Here is a 16,055-nt window from a genome sequence, read left to right as displayed (position 1 = left end):
TGTAGTTATTTGAATTCAAATCACTGATAAGTTTCTTCAGGCAGAAACTCACTATAGACCTTTGCACGCAAAAGACATCAAGAGTGTATTTCTTCAGCTATATGAAATCAATTTCTATTTCAAATCTGATTAAGTGTAACAGGAAAAGATTGTGAAATAAAACTTTCTGAGTAATACAGTATACTTTAGTGGTCCTAAATAGGTCATATAAGATTCATGATTCACTTGGTAAAGAAAAGAGAATGACAGAATAAAATAAACCCCTGCAAATAAAATAGGCTAAATTTTGTATTTTTGGAAAGTACAATGATTTTAAGGAAATCATATGTATTCAGAATTTAAGCTTCAGCTCCAAACTACTGACATCAAATACCCTAAGTTATTCTGAATTTACAGAAATCCCAGGAATTATTTTCTAAGAATCTAAGATGAAGATTGTGTGCATTTGCAAGCATGTAAGCGTGCAAAATTCATATCAAAGCACTTTCAGTTGCAGTGATCATATAGATGTTTCCCCCAAAAAAATCTGATCAAAACTTTAGAGTCAATAGCCCTATCCCACTAGCACCAATGATAAAATACTGCTTAGTGAAATGCAGTTAGACTTAAATAAAATCATTTTTTTAGTAAACTACAGTTAATATTCACTGAAACCCTGTATATAAAACATATATGTGGATATAGTAAGAGTTATGATTGATTTATTTTTTTAATTTTTATTGAATGATTTTTAAACAGATTCACACTACAAAAGAATGTATACTTGTATTGAATTCCAGCTATTTTGGACAAGATATACAAAATCACTTTTTATTATAACCTAATCAAATGTTCTTTTGCATACTAATCAAGGGTATAAGTCCCCATTCTTTCAAAAAAAAAAAAAACCAAGTAAAATAAATTTGAACTCTGGCAGAATCAGTGACTTAGGTGAGTCATGAGAGAAAAGAATGTGTGCCCTAGAAACTGCCAAAAATAGCAGACCAGAAATTAGGCTTGCAATTCCTGAATTTTATGGTGCACTCAACTGCAAATCACTAAAACCCTTTAGACATAATGGCCTGAACAAACTCACTTTTACTACCATTCAGCAAATATCTGTTCATTCAAGAAATGTGTGAGTAACGACTGTGTTTTGCCTGAAGACAGCCACCGGTTCTGTCTGCTGGGGCCACCATGACGGCCTGAGCCAGTGTGCGGCCTTGGCCCGTGATGAAGAGAATCAGAATCTTCTTTTAAAAATTGTATGTGTAAATTATATTCATTTTAAGGGATTTATCTAAAACTGCTAGTCAGAGAAATCGCCAAAATAATATGTGTGTGGCCCTATTAAGAAAGCTGAAATCTATCAAGGGGAAAAAGGCTCTCTCTTGAGAAAGATTAAAATTCTTGGTCCTAAAACTCTTAACACCTCATACATAGAAGACTAGCATTAAATGAAGAGGCTTTCAAAACATGACCATTTATAACTTGTGAACTGTCTTCCTTCTGCCTTCATGAAAAGTCCACGTTCTGAACATTAGTTAAATAAAAACTTGAGATCTTAAAATAATCTCAGCTTCCCTGTTTTTAAACTAGATTCATTTCATAGAACAAAGTATTTCTCCCATTTTTAAATAATACACACTTCAGTTGACATTTTTTAAAGCAGTAAAATAGTTGCTAGCTTTGTTTATAAAATTTGCTGTATCTTGCAATTCTTAAAAACACCACCAACAACAACTAAACCAAAGTTTCTCAGACCCAACAGAAAACACTATATAAACATGGAGGGCATGAGCTGAATGGGTCCATCTCCAAGTAATACAAGCCGTTGTAAATTATTGTCTCTACCCTGATGCTAATCATGTCACTGTCTCTATCTGTATATGCAGTTTCCCCTTTAATATGCAACCAGCACCCTATTAGATTCTTGATAGAGTAGGACCCTGAGAATAAGTCCATTAAGAAATCACATATTATTTATAGTACCAGTTTGAAGTTTTAAAGTGTCTAATCTTAAGAAGGCAGAAAGAAACAAAAGACTTCCCATAAATGATACTTATCACCCTGTAAAGAAGAATATATACTTGGCATTGAGGTGCCCATCTAGTTTCAGTTATTTATGCCTAGGTATTTTTTAAACAGATAAAAATCTCCTAATTTTGAAACGATAAATTTATAAAAATGTTGTTGATAGGGTTCGAGTCCAGGCATAACCTAGGAAGTGATCTTGCTACAATAATCATAACTGGAGTGCTCTGCGATTTAAATAATCCATTGACTCACTGCAGGTTTTTGTTAGCCGTAAGTACAGTTGGCATTATTTCCATGAATCCAGAGGCAGATCTGGGCGTACTTGAGGGGAGTGATGCGCACCGCCACGTTGTAGTCCTTCTGCACACCGTGGACATCCACCCACTGGTGGCCTGAATAGACCGCAATGATTTTGCGCTTCCAATTCTTCTTGTCTGGCTCTTTCAGACGCAGATAGACCCCGGAACCAGTGGAGCCTGACTCGGCGTCGCAGTATTGATAGAGGAGATCACTGGATTCGTCGGACACGCTACAAAACCTGTAGACTAACTGATCGGCCCTATCATGATCAAATCCTGAGAAGTGGATCATTCCCCCAGGCAGCTTCTTGATGGTTGGACTGATTCCTAGTTCCATGTATTTCTTTTTGTGAGCGCGCTTCAACTCCAGAAGAGCATAGTCATAGTCCAAGGCAGCATCCCCCTTCCCTCCTCTGGCCCAGCCTTTGGGAATGTGCGTATTCTTGACCCGGGTCCACTGGAAGGAGGGCCTCCCCTCAGGGACTCTACGACCCCGACCAGATTCCTTTCTTCTTCTTCCAGCCTTGGCTCTCTCCAGATTGTCTGTGGTATCCTCTCGCTGGTCGCCACCATTGGCTTCTCTCCTGCTCCTCTTAGAACCCCTCCGTTTCTTGCCACTGCCCTTATTTCTCATCTTCAACAACCCTACCCTTAGCTTTTTACTCCCTTTGATGTAGTCCTTCCCGTCATGCACACAGTGGGCAGCTGTTAGAACATGGCTGGGGGAAATGAGAATACCACTGCAGCCCGTGGAGAGCTTCACGGCTGTGTTGAAAGGGAAGTTGGTTAAGAACTTTTTGTCCAAGATGCTGAACCTGCTGTCTGTGCCATATACCTGTCTCTTCCTCCTAACAGATGCCCCTTTCATGCTGACATTTTGAGTGGGCTCAAGGACCACATCTTGGACTTTCACTCTGGTCAAGGTTCGGGTGCCATTCTCAAAGACAGTCTCGTAGGAAAGAGAATCTTCCAGATCAGAAAGGCTGGGAGGTGGGAGTTCTTTCTGGCATTCAATGCCACACACTCTATTGAGCACCATCTTAGCATCTGCCTCAAAGGTGGGGCTGGTAAGATGGAAAGTCCTTTCACTGACAACCCGGGGGATTTTTCTTAAGTGCCACACAAAATCCTGTTCCATTTCGGATCCATCAATGAGGGTCCACCCGAGGGTGAAAAATATCCAACAAAATAACATATTTGCCATTTTGTTCTTCTCTTCTGTCCTTAAAAATATAAAAAGAAAGAGAAGCTTTATAATGTTCTCTTTTTAACTACGTTACTTATCATTTCATTTAGGCCTTGAGTCCTTAATGTACCATCACCACAAATAGGAGTCCTTATTAGATTTTACCAAGATTAGAGAAACACCTTGCTAAGTAGGCTCACACAGACTTCCAAAATTAGTAAATTGTATTTCACCCAATCTTCCTTCCACCAGCCTTAACCCACCATCCCCCACCCCCACCTGCCATCTCCGCCTCTATCTCCCCAGACAACCCAGTGCATGGGAGGGTTAGATGGGGTGGTGAACCGGGGTCCCCTATTGCCTGAGCCACTCTCCCTTCCTAGGTCTCCTACAACCTTATTTCTAGGTGATTTAGAAATAAAGGTAGCAGCAGATGTCCGGCATTTTCCCCTGCACTTAGCTCTTCAAGAGCAGGGATCATAAATTCCTCATCTCTGGAGCATAAATGCCTAGCACAGAGCTCAGAAAATGTTCATTATAATACAGTGAATTTCCTTAAACCATGGTTTGCAGACCAAGCTGACCGATGGTGCGATGTACCATGCACTTTTCTTAAAACCAAGTTGTGCTTGGAACTACCATCTAAGCAAAGCAACATACAAAATGCCTCACTGTAGAACTTTACTGTAGATTCAAATTAGTTGTAAGAATTTAAGGCTGTGGTTCTGAATTTGCCACTTGGGAGAACATGATCACGATTAAATATAGTCCCTTTCATCATTAGTCTCCTCATCTAAGAGCGGTGTTTTTGTTAAATATGTTTTCAGTTGCCAGTGTTTGATAAATTATGTAATACCCCTTGTACTGTTTACATCTTCTTGCCCTCTTTTCCTGCTTCTCTAGGCTCACTGGTATGTAAAGCTATTTCATAGAATTGATGTTTGCCAGTTTTTGCCCTGTGTGGGTGGGGACAGTGCTAGTGTTCTTTGGAGCAGCAGTTTTGAACTTCCAGGTCACTACTGTTTGTGAGCTCTGCTCCAAGTCTCTCTTTTTTTTAAAGATTTTATTTATTTATTTGACCGAGAGAGACACAGCGAGAGAGGGAACACAAGCAGGGGGAGTGGGAGAGAGAGAAGCAGGCTTCCCGCCGAGCAGGGAGCCCAATGCGGGGCTTGATGCCAGGACCCTGGGATCATGACCTGAGCCGAAGGCAGATGCTTAACGACTGAGCCACCCAGGCGCCCCATGCTCTAAGTCTCTTAAACTAATAGTTAAAATATCAAGGCTTAGCATATGCTATTCATTTTATAGAAAGCTGAGACAATTCAAGGTTAGATTATTCCTACAATGCCTTTACTCGCAGTGTTTTCTGAGAAGGCTGGTTTTTGGTTTGGGTTGGGGGGGTGGTGGTTGGCATGGAAAAAAAGCTAATGAGAAATGTTAGGAAGGGCCCACAACCCAGTGTAAGATCCTGTGCACTGTCATGAAAAGCAAAAGTTGTCTCCGAGGCAGAGCTGAATATGGGCAGCTCTCTCTCTTTTTTTTTTTTAAGATTTTATTTATTTACTTGAGAGAGACAGAGAGAATGAGAGAGAGAGCACTAGCAGGGTGAGGGGCAGAGGGAGAAGCAGACTCCCCACCAAGCAGGGAGCCCGATGTGGGGCTCGATCCCAGGACCCTGAGATCATGACCTGAGCAGACACTTAACTGAGCCACCCAGGGCGCCTGAATATGGGCATCTCTTGACACAACAGAGTTCATTTGGCCCATATACAAGTAGATAAGTTTGTTAACAACACTAATGACATTCTTTTGATACAACAAAAACATTTACTACATGAACCACTTTATTGTTTAAACATGATATATTCACTGAAACATGACGTTAATTTGTATCATAACATATTTGAACATATTAAGTGAATTCAGAATAATCTTTACCATGACTTGCATCAGCAAAATTACACAGAAGTTTTGCAATTTCCATTTTTTATCTACTCATACTTGCATGCAGAGCAGTGGTGATTCTGGTTAATATTAGACTGTCTTGTTTGCTAAATAGCTTGTAATTTGTTTTACTTTGGAGACAGGGCATTCTTCTGTACAGAGTGATGGATAACATCAAAAAATCAATAAAGAAAAAAATCCACACTCATGTCACAATATTTTCTAATCATCATCATGGCAAATGTCACTTTATACAAAGCTATAATTATATTGGTAATGATGTTGTTGAGCCCGTTAGTATTTTCTTTTGTTATCTCCAATGAAATTTTCACAATGACTCTTTCATCAATTTCATTTAATTGAATTGGAGTGAAAAAGGCTAACAACTCAGTAACTCTATTGAGGCCTTGAAATCATGTTTTAGTGGGTAGTTCCCAAGATGAAAAATTATGTCTTTGTCCAAAAAAAAAAGCTAAAATCAGAGTTATTTGCTGCCACTTAGCCTAAGAACAGAGCAAAATAGATTATTTTTAAAAATATATGTGTGTGGGCGCCTGGGTGGCTCAGTTGGTTGGGCGACTGCCTTCGGCTCAGGTCATGATCCTGGAGTCCCAGGATCGAGTCCCACATCGGGCTCCCTGCTCGGCGGGGAGTCTGCTTCTTCCTCTCCCACTCCCCGTTTGTGTTCCCTCTCTCGCTGTGTCTTTCTCTGTCAAATAAATAAATAAAATCTTTAAAATATATATATATATATATATATATATATATATGTGTGTGTGTGTGTGTGTGTGTGTGTGTTTTTGATGTTATCCACTTGATTCTTAGCAAAATTTCAATCAAGAAAATTTTTTGTGTGTGGACAACAAAATGCTTAAAAAATTGATTTTTTTATTTAGTCCTTTATGACAACAGCTGTCCATTGTGAACTAACATAAGAATACACCAAAGAGGGTACCTGGGTGGCTCAGTTGGTTAAGCATCTGTCTTTGGTTCAGGTCATGATTTCAGGGTCCTGGGATGGAGCCGGGGAGTCTGCTTCTCCCTCTCCCTCTACCCCCTCTCCCCTGCTCGTGCTCTCTCTCTCAAATAAATAAATAAAATCGAGAAGAAGAAGAAGAAAAAGAAGAAGAAGAAGGGGAAGAAGGAGAAAGAAGAAGGAGAAGGAGGAGAATGAGAGAAGGAGAAGAAGAAGAATACACCAAAGAAGGGCCCCTGGATGGTTCAGTCAGAGTTGGGCAACCAGCTCTTCATTGTGGCTAGGGTTGCGATCTCAGGGTGCCTGGGATAGAGCTCGGCAATGGGCTCACCGCTCAGTGGAGAGTGTGTTTCTCTCCCTCTCCCTCTTCCTCTGCCTCTCCCCCCACTCGCACACACTCAGATGCTCTTTCTCTCTCTCTCAAATGAATAAATAAATCTTAAAAAAAATACACCAAAGACTGAAAGTCAGCTAAATATCCATGTTGAGAAATGCAAAGAATCACTCTGTACATTTTGACACTTGATACTAATGATCCATGGAGTAATCAATGTGTGAAAGGCATTCCTAGGCAAAACAGAGGACATCTAAATCATGGTACTGTGATATTGTTTCTCCGGTTAGGTTTTATTTTTTTTTTCACTGCTATTTAATTTAGCCTTACAACTAAAGCTAGTTAGGGATTGGAAAGGCAGAATGCAAGTATTAAATGGTAACTGACAAGATGATCTGTTGCTACACAAACCCCTGAACTGGAACATGAATCTCAAATACAGAAGTTCACCTACTCTTTACCAAATAAAACATGCACCCTGTGCCATAATTCTCTAGGTACACTTTGAAGAAAGCCCCATGTCATGGTTAATTTTTTGTGTCAACTTGACTAGGCTGTGGAGTACCCAGTTATTTGGCCAAACATTATTCTGGGTGCATCTCTGAGGGTGTTTCCAGAAGAGAGTAGCACTTGAATTGGTAGATTGCGTAAAGCCGACTTCCTCCTAAATGTGGGTGGGCCTTGTCCAATCAGTGGAAGGCCTGCATAGAATGAAAAGATGGACCCTCCTGTGAGGAAGGGGGAACTCCTCCTGCCTGCTTTGAGCACCCCGGGACATTGGGGTTTTTTCCTGCCTTTGGACTCTAAATGAAACATGAACAACTGAAAAGAATGTCATTAGTATGTTAATAAAATTCCTAACCTGTGTATGGCAAAATAAACCCTGTTTATTAAGGGATGCCCAGATTGCTGTCCCAGATCAGCAGGGTCAGCATCACCTGGGATCTTGTTAAAAATGCTAAATCTCAGGACCCAACCCAGAGCTACTTTCCAAAACTCTCCATAATGGGGGAAGCGGGGGGGATGGGAGCTGGGGTTCCCAGCTACCCATGTTTTAACCAGCCCTCCAGGTGATTCAGATACTCAGTACAGTCTGAGAACAACGGCAGCAGTAAGGGCCCTGGGGCAGCATCCTGAGCCACACCCCAGAAGGCAGTTTATCCAGGGATGATTGCTCAACCAAGTTCCAAATGACCTCTGCTTCTTCTTTGGGTACAAAACAAATTTATTCTAAACTTTGCTTTTTTACTGGGTTAGCAACTGCTAACGTCAAACGGTTCAGCCATTAATAAAGAAAAAACATACTTTTACATAACTAAGTTAATACATCTGAAAAGATTCAAATTCAGTAGGCTGGGGGGGAGGGGGGAGGTGTGGAGAATGAGCAAAATGGGTGAAGGGGGGTGGGACCCAAAGGCTTCCAGTTATGGAATGAGTCGTGGGAATCAAAGGTGCGGCTGAGGGAATATGGCCAATGGTATTGTAATAGCGTCGTCTGGGGACCCATGGTACCTCCACTGTGGTGAGCACAGCATAACCTGCAGAATCATCACATCACTGTTATACGCCTGAAACTAATGTAACATTGTATGCCCACCATGCCTCAGTTAAAAAAATTCAGTGGGCTTGTATGTAATGCTTCCAGCATCTGATGGCTACAAATTCTGCACGAGCATGTGTTTGCCAGGCCCGTCTGGCACCCTTTGAGGGAGTTCCGCAGCAGTGCGCCACAGGAATAAAAGCCATGCCCACGTCTAGCCTCGGGCATGGGAAGGGCAGAGCCTTATCATGTGACCTCAGAATCACAGTAATAAGAGGACATGAATTTAGTTAGCCTGTCTAATTTGGCCTGTAATTTAAAATTGGACAAATGTTTAAGGACACTTGCTTCTGGAAAATCTAAGTTTGCCTTGTGGGAAGCTGTCAGTGTAAGGTAAATGATAGCTCTTACTGATAGAGCAATCCACGGTTCAGTGGACACAGCTACATGTGCCCATCATCCAAAAAAGCACCAGCTCATTGATCTAAAAAGAGACACAGGCCCAACTGGCGGGGCAGCCATGACATTTTGAAAGCTTTAATGTCCCATGTCTTCCCTCATCCTCCTCCTTTTTCCTGTTTTCCATTATAATTGTGACCTTCGCTGTCACTTTCCAGATGCCTCGGATTTGGGGCTTCAAATTCCACTTTTGGTTAACAAAAGTGAGGCTGCAGTCATCGATCTCCACCATGAGTCAGCGTACACACAGTTGATGATGGGTTGGCTCGTGGAGACAAATGGAGTGGAAGGGAACTAGGGAAGAGGCAAGAATCAGGATTTGTAGATGAATTCTTACCAACGGAGTAGCCATTAGCCATTATCTCACCTTTGTACTTGGTCTATACTAGTAGAAATGACCACAGAAACTACAAGAGATAACTTACTATTACCGTTTGTTTGTTTGCTTCTGCTTTCTTTAGAGGTGTGACTGCTGATAGTATTTAGAACATTGGAGCATCTGTATCAGTGCAGTGGTTTTGACCAGGCAGTAGGAATATTTGGGCTCAGTCTCATCCTTACCACTTATCGGGCACATGAATTTGGGCGATTCGTTAAGTTCGGTGTCAGCGTCCTCATCTGCAGAGCAGGGAGAAGAGTAACCTCTACCTCAGAACATAAGCATGGGGATTAAGTAAGATGGTATGTCCAGAGAATTATCTCTGAGCCCAGAGCACAGTAAGCAGTCAATAATAGGTTCTTTTATAATTATTATTCTACTTTAATGGGTGAATTAATCACTTTAAAATAGTTTATTACTTAAGCCAAAGCTATAGCACTTAGCTTCCTAAAACTAAACAGCCAAATATTTTTATTTCAGGATAGTCTCAGACACACTCTCAAACTCCCTTTTGCTTTGTTTTGTTATGTTTTTTGCTCAAGGACAGCTACATTTTAGAGACTTCCCAAATGAATGCTTTCCTGATTACTCATGCCCGTGAATATCTGTGGCTTTGTCATATATTTTTCTCAGAGCTATTAAACTTAAGTGTGATTAAACATTACCCAGCCACAGAACACTCGAATTGCATTTCCTGTGTCTTATTTATAGCCTGGATCTACATTAGGAATTCTAGAACTGCATCAGGCCCTCAGCCTAAAAAGAAACAGAGTCCATGTCAAAATAATTACTCCAAGAGAGTGGTTTATAGTGAAATAAAAACCTAAGTTTTTGAGTGGGTCTACCTAGAGTGTATAGAATTTTACTATGGCATGATGTAATTCTATTCTAAGACTCAGTACCTCTTCTGTTTTTTGGGGTTTTTTTACCCTGAGAAGTGTATTGTTTAGCTTAAACAGGATAGACAGACTAAATAAATGATTACTCACTATATTAAATACTTCAAATGAATTATTTTTCCTGTATCTGAAAACAAGAATGCTGACTTACCATCAAGAATCTGCACTATGTGAGGTGATGGGTATGTTAATTATCTTAGTTGCAGTAATCATTTCACAACATGTATACATACCTACACACACACATATGTATATATATTTACATGTATGTATCTAAAGATATACAGTATGTATGTATTTATATATATATAAACAACATGATGTACACCTTAAATATACATAATTTTGTCAATCATACTTCAATAAAGCCAGAGGGAAAAAAAGGAATTTGCACTGAGCTGCTCTCCCTCACCAGGGGACAGACTTGCACTTCTCAGGCCTGTCTTTGCACCGGGTCCCTTGTTATGTATCGTGAGGCAGTTGTCCAATTTCGTGTGTATACTGTGCTGCCATAGAACCTGATTTTGCATGAACCTGTCACACGTCGCCCAGGGGTGGTGTGGGTCAGGGACTGCTCAGATCAATGACCTTGGAAGGCCAACACCAATTTCTACCTCGTGTGTTTGTTAGGACACAGAAACGACTGCAAAGCCACTTCTGACAACATGCCTGTGCTTTATTTGGCCATCCACGTTTCCAGCCCCCTGCCACCCCAACAGCACTGCCTACATCCACACCTTACGTGCGGAAGCACGCACGGCCGTCTTCACTCCTCCTCCTCCTTCAGCCTCCACCTGCCTGGGAAAAATGGACACACAGCGGGTGGACACTGTGGCCTGGGCCAGATAGTCTCAATCACTGCAGAGACAAGGGCTGGTTGGGGCAAAAGGCCGCAGCAGGAGGGGAGGAGTGCAAGCAGGGAGAGGAGGCAGGTGGGAAGCGAGCATCGCATGGCTTAGGTTGTGGAGAACACTTGGAAAAGCTTTAATAGTCACTCTCACAAACTGGGAGTGGATGCAGGGCAGCGTGGGTGTTTTACAAAGTCTAATTCCCAGTCCACTTGAGCCCTCACCTAACGTCACTCACTGACTGGAGTCCTGCATGGAGACAGCATTTAAGTTAAAAAGCGTATGGGATCACAGTGACAAGAAAGTAACGGTAACTAGTAATTAGTGATGGAAGGTGTTTCAGGGGTTCTGGAGGCAGTGGGCTTTGAGGGCAGTATGATTTTCAGGAAGGTTACATAACCTCTCCCAACATTATTTCCTAATATCATTGGCTAAACAGGAATGATAGTTTAGAGTATTTTGGTGAGAAACTAACATGCTGTATACAAGCACAATGCCCAGAGCCCAGCAAACACCCACAAATGACCGCAATCACTATTAATATCAAACAACCGGAACCAAAACATAGGTAGGTATTTAGAAGGGATCTCATACATCTCTAACGGCTGTGCACCTCATTGTGGTATGCCCCCAAAAATGGCTCCCGAAGAAAGCCATACCTGAATCCCCAGCACCTGTGAATATGTTCCTTACAGGGTGAGGGGGGCTGCACCTGTGATTTCGTGAACAATTGTTACATGAGGAGATTAGCTGGGATTATCCAGGTGAGGCCCATGTAATCACCGGGATCCTTACAGGAAGGAGGGTCAATGCGGGCGGCCTCTAGAATCTCCAGAGGGCAAGGGAACATATTCTCTCCTCGAATTTCCAGAAGGAATGCAACCCCGCGGACCCTCTTTACACCTCTGGCCTCCAGAACTGTAAGATAATATGTTGTTTTAAATCTCTACGTTTTTGATCATTTTTACAGCAGCAGTAGATAAAGATAAGAGTCTAGTTTTTACACCTGTCTGCCCTGGATGTTTAAAAAGAAAGAATAGTAGGGAGTGACATAAAGTGGAAAAGAAAAGTTTGGTTCAGAGACTTAGACATAAACGAAAATTTTCATTTTAAGGAAAATTATACAGTCCTTCATTTTCAAACTGAAAACAGAAGATCGTGTTAATACTTTTTGGTAGCTGTGGTAGAGAGAGACAAGAACTGGAACAGGGTAGACAAATTTGTTTATTCCACAAACGCATACTGAGTGCTTACTATGTTAGGCACCATTTCCAAGTTTCTTTCCTTGTTTAAGAACCTCTGTGATAGGGCGCCTGGTTGGCTCAGTTGGTTAAGCGACTGCCTTCGGCTCAGGTCATGATCCTGGAGTCCCGGGATCGGGTCCCGCATCGGGCTCCCTGCTCAGCAGGGAGTCTGCTTCTCCCTCTGACCCTCCCCCCTCTCATGTGCTCTCTCTCTGTCTCTCAAATAAATAAATAAAATCTTTAAAAAAAAAAAAAAAAGAACCTCTGTGATAATCCTCCGGACCTGCCACGCTGGAGTAGAACACTTCTAAGATACCTCTCAGCTCCAACGTCGCAGGCTAAACCACAGATGAGAAAACACGTCACTTAGTCATGAGTGATCCTCAAGAAGCTTAAATGCTGGTCCCCGGGGTAGGAACTTGCCTGCTGTTCGTATTGCCACCACTAGATGGCAGCGCTAGGCTACTGATGGCAAATCTAAAGTCCTGCACTGAAATTGTTTACATTCACTGAGCTATGATACAGAATTTATTCTAAAAGCATGTAGGATTCAGCAGGGGGATAAAGTCCAACTGGCTAATAATATACTAAATGGTTGTCACATATGGAATTTATCACATTTAGAAAACCCATCTACAGGCCACAGAGCCTATCCTGATGAACTGAGGGCTGATGATGCTGTCTACAGCCAGACAATTTTCTGGCAGGTGGGTTTTCCAAAAACCATTATAGCACCAGCACCCTTCCGCTCTGACCTACAGCACTGCTAAATAGTCCCCGAAAATGTGCTGCAAGTCGTTTCAACATAAAGGAAAATCTTCAACTTGCCAACTATTTCACATGTTTATCAAATACTTTATATAATCCATTACCAAAGGAGAAGCTCTCCACTGACTCAGCGCTGAAAAGAAATGGCAAGAAAGTTCATTGACAGTGCGCCAATTTCTATTCAAAATACCATACCGTAGCACTATTTTCAAGTTGAGTTTCAGGAATGGGGACAAAGTAATGTCTGCTTTAAAAATTTGGCAGTACTCGAGGGCAGGAAGATGGTGAAGTGACACAGTTAATTATTTTACAGTAACCCACAACTTCTGTTTCTCATCACAATAAAAAATAAAACCCCCTTTGTTTTTTAGCTATTTTTCCAGGACATGGACATTTCAATTTATGTAATGGATATGCTGTGTGTAAATCAACTTTGGGGTGAATGGCACTAAGGGAGCCCCAGGGGAACCCTCTGCTGGCTCGCTCATACACGGAGATAGGAAACTCACAGCATATGGCTCCTGACTTAGTTTTTCTCTGGCAATTTGGCCTTTCAGAGCCAAGAATATATGTAAATGTATGAGCCTCACGACTCTGCAGGCTTTAAAGCATCTTAGGATCACAATGTGGCTGGCTAATCGTGGGTCGGTTTAACCTATTTGCAGCTCTGGGGGAAAATAACTTCTATACCACTCATTTGGCTATGCTGTTTCCCAGCCTCTCATCTCAGATTTCTCATCTGCAAAGTTAACCCAAGGCCAGCTGAGGTGGCTTCAGCCTCCAGAATTCCGAGTCTGATCCTACTGTTCACATGCAATATGCTGGCCTTGGACATTGGAGCACCGGCCAGAGAAACATAAATAATGGACTCAATAGGGAAAATTAACTCACATTAGCAACTGTTTATTTTAACATATAACAAGCACATCCCATGTGCCAAGCTCTAAGTTAAACAATCTCACATTTAAAAGCATGAAAAAGAGTCTCAACAGTGTACAGGTTTCTGAGTTGTCTGCAAGAAAAGTGGGCAGAGTATCCATGCTCAACCTCCTCTCGCACTAAGGGGGCTCCTCTAATATCTCCTAGTAAAAATAAAATTCCATATACTTGGCCACTGCTTTCAAGCCTAGATGTCTTATTTGGCTGGAACTTTAACATTCTCTCTTCTAAAGTATAAACAAGATTCTAAGCACAATGCTCCAGGATTATAGGACTTTTATAATACTCTGTAGAGACAAATGTACTGGGATAAAGTGAAAATTAATTTTAGAAGTGAGAAGGGTTAATAAAGGGGGGAATAACTAGGTAGGACAAGCAGCTTCTTTTCAAATCAGTAACAGTGTAAAAAGGCCAAATGATGCTGGGGGGAGTGTTTCTACAACTTTTCAAAAACTGTTTAATTATGGAAAATTTCCCGACTACACAAAAGTAGAGGGAAAAGTTTAAAAAAAAAAAAAGGTAGAGAAAAAATGTAACTCCATATGCCCATCACCCAGCTTCAACAATTACCAAGATTTTGCCAATCTTGCTTTGTCTATCCCCCCTTATTTGTATTTTAAAGCAAGTACAAGACTGTTCAATTCCATTTCACCTTCTCATTTTAAAAATGTTTTTCACTGCTCCTTTTGCTGCCCCGTGCAGCCAAGATGATGAAAGACAGACAGAAAGTCAGAGAGAGATTCCTAGCTTTCATAGTAACCCTGCCAAAGAGGCTTTCAACCAGAGTAGACTTTCCAAGAATGGTTTTACACCTTTTTCAATGGCATCTGTTAATAATCATAAAAATACAGAGGGTCCCCTCTGGTACTGCTTAAGTAGAAAGAATTCCATTTACAGTCCAATGCAAACACTGTTACTGTTAATATTCAACTGTGCAGAGGCCGGCACTCAGGGCTGCCTATCAGGAGAGTAGTTTCTTTGAGGACTTAAAGTGCTAAGTTTGATCCCTATCTTTGGAGCCCTTCAAAGAAGCTCTCCTCGGGTGGGTCTGCCCTTGTCAGGGAAACGCCAGAATCTTGGGTTTTGCCCTGTCTGCGGGGGGGCTTCCGTCCTTACCTGCGAAGCTTATTCGGCGCTCGGGGCGCTGCCCAGCTCGAATCAAAGGCCCCCGAGGCGGTCAGAGCGCGGACCAGGGCGGCCGGGGGGTGCTGCCGCGAGCCTCGCGGACCCGCCCGCACCACCAGCGGCTCGTGGCGGAGACTGCGGAGGAGGCCTGCGCCGAGCCGCGCGCGGGCCGGCACATGGGAGGGGAAAGGGGGCGATGACGCGGGCGGGCGGACGCAGTGGGGGAGGCGAAGGAGGGGAGGAGGTGGGCTAGAGGAGAGGCAGGGAAGGAGGGAGGGGGAAGGAACCCGGACGCCGGGCTGGGCCGAAGGAGGGGGGTTCCTCGGACGTGCGGAGCAGACGGGCCACCACCTCTCACCCCAGTATCTTTGTCCCCAGAGTGAAAGAATGAAGCACGAGGAAAAATGCATGGGTCGATTCACAAGAGATGTCGCCGTGATATGTGCATCCCTTGCACGCTATTTCAAGAAGAGACTTGAAAGTTGGGGAGGAAGGGTGATGGGAGTGTGTGGGAGTTGTTCTTTGAGTCTCACTACCCCCGGCTCTGTCTAGACCCCAGCCATCTAGAAGAACCAGAGCTGTTTTCCCACCCCCATCCCAAGCCGTCTCTGTCGGGGGTCTCGCTTCTTGGGACGTATCCCCCACAGGGCAGATCCCACTGGTGCGGGTGCCCGGGTGCCCCGTGTGAGTGCTGCGTCTAACCTCAAGTTCCCGCAGGCGCCCACGCCGGGGCTGGGCGGCGGGGTCCCTGCGAGCATCCTGTGCCGCCGCCAGGGGGAGAGCGTCAGTTTCCGTCCGTCCGCAGCCTAGTTGGCTTTTTCTATTTTCGAAGAGTTTCGGATTCTTGCCCCCCTCTGTCTTACCAGCGTGCTAAACTCGTCGTTTCTCACTCTCCTCTTAGCACACATACTCCTTTGGAGTGCGGACCACCTGCAGAAGGGAGTCTCACTGATTCAACATCTACTGAACTGCTACTGGGTGGCAGGTCTGGGGCAAGATGCACCTATACCAAGTACAAAAACTGGGTCCTGGCCCTCAAAGTAGGGAGATCAAAGAAGTGCACAAATACTTATAACACAAGGTCTTCGCATATTCC

The 16,055-nt window shown here is 42.9% G+C and overlaps 1 protein-coding gene across 2 annotated transcripts; it reads right to left on the bottom strand.

Annotated features, from left to right (window-relative positions):
* Positions 1–171: 171 nt before the first annotated feature.
* On the bottom strand, positions 172–15,535 carry PRSS35 (serine protease 35). 2 transcript variants are annotated; one of them, XM_031028684.2, is made up of 2 exons: positions 14,951–15,535; positions 172–3,538 (listed from the first exon to the last, which is right to left on the bottom strand). In XM_031028684.2, exons 1-2 carry the CDS (start codon positions 15,367–15,369, stop codon positions 2,281–2,283), a joined length of 1,677 nt encoding a protein of 558 aa, XP_030884544.2. In that variant the 5' UTR covers positions 15,370–15,535; the 3' UTR covers positions 172–2,280. The 2 variants fall into 2 exon arrangements, with proteins under 2 accessions (XP_030884544.2, XP_006733866.2); XM_006733803.3 differs by having other exon boundaries at positions 172–3,533; positions 14,951–15,082.
* Between the last annotated feature and the right edge of the window lie 520 nt (positions 15,536–16,055).

This window comes from Leptonychotes weddellii, chromosome 8, assembly GCF_054177405.1.
Source record: "Leptonychotes weddellii isolate Sample4059 chromosome 8, ASM5417740v2, whole genome shotgun sequence".
In the NCBI taxonomy this organism is placed as follows: Eukaryota; Metazoa; Chordata; class Mammalia; order Carnivora; family Phocidae; genus Leptonychotes; species Leptonychotes weddellii.
Note: the sequence above shows the minus strand (reverse complement) of the source record. Positions and strands in the feature narration are given on the sequence as shown.

Bases quoted from the DNA above. Each gene is read 5' to 3' on its own strand.
- PRSS35 (XM_031028684.2), bottom strand. From the start codon at position 15,369: ATGCATTTTTCCTCGTGCTTCATTCTTTCACTCTGGGGACAAAGATAC. The intron at 3,539-14,950 runs GTAAGGACGGAA...TATATTTTTAAG, and splicing joins GCGCCGAATAAGCTTCGCAG to GACAGAAGAGAAGAACAAAA.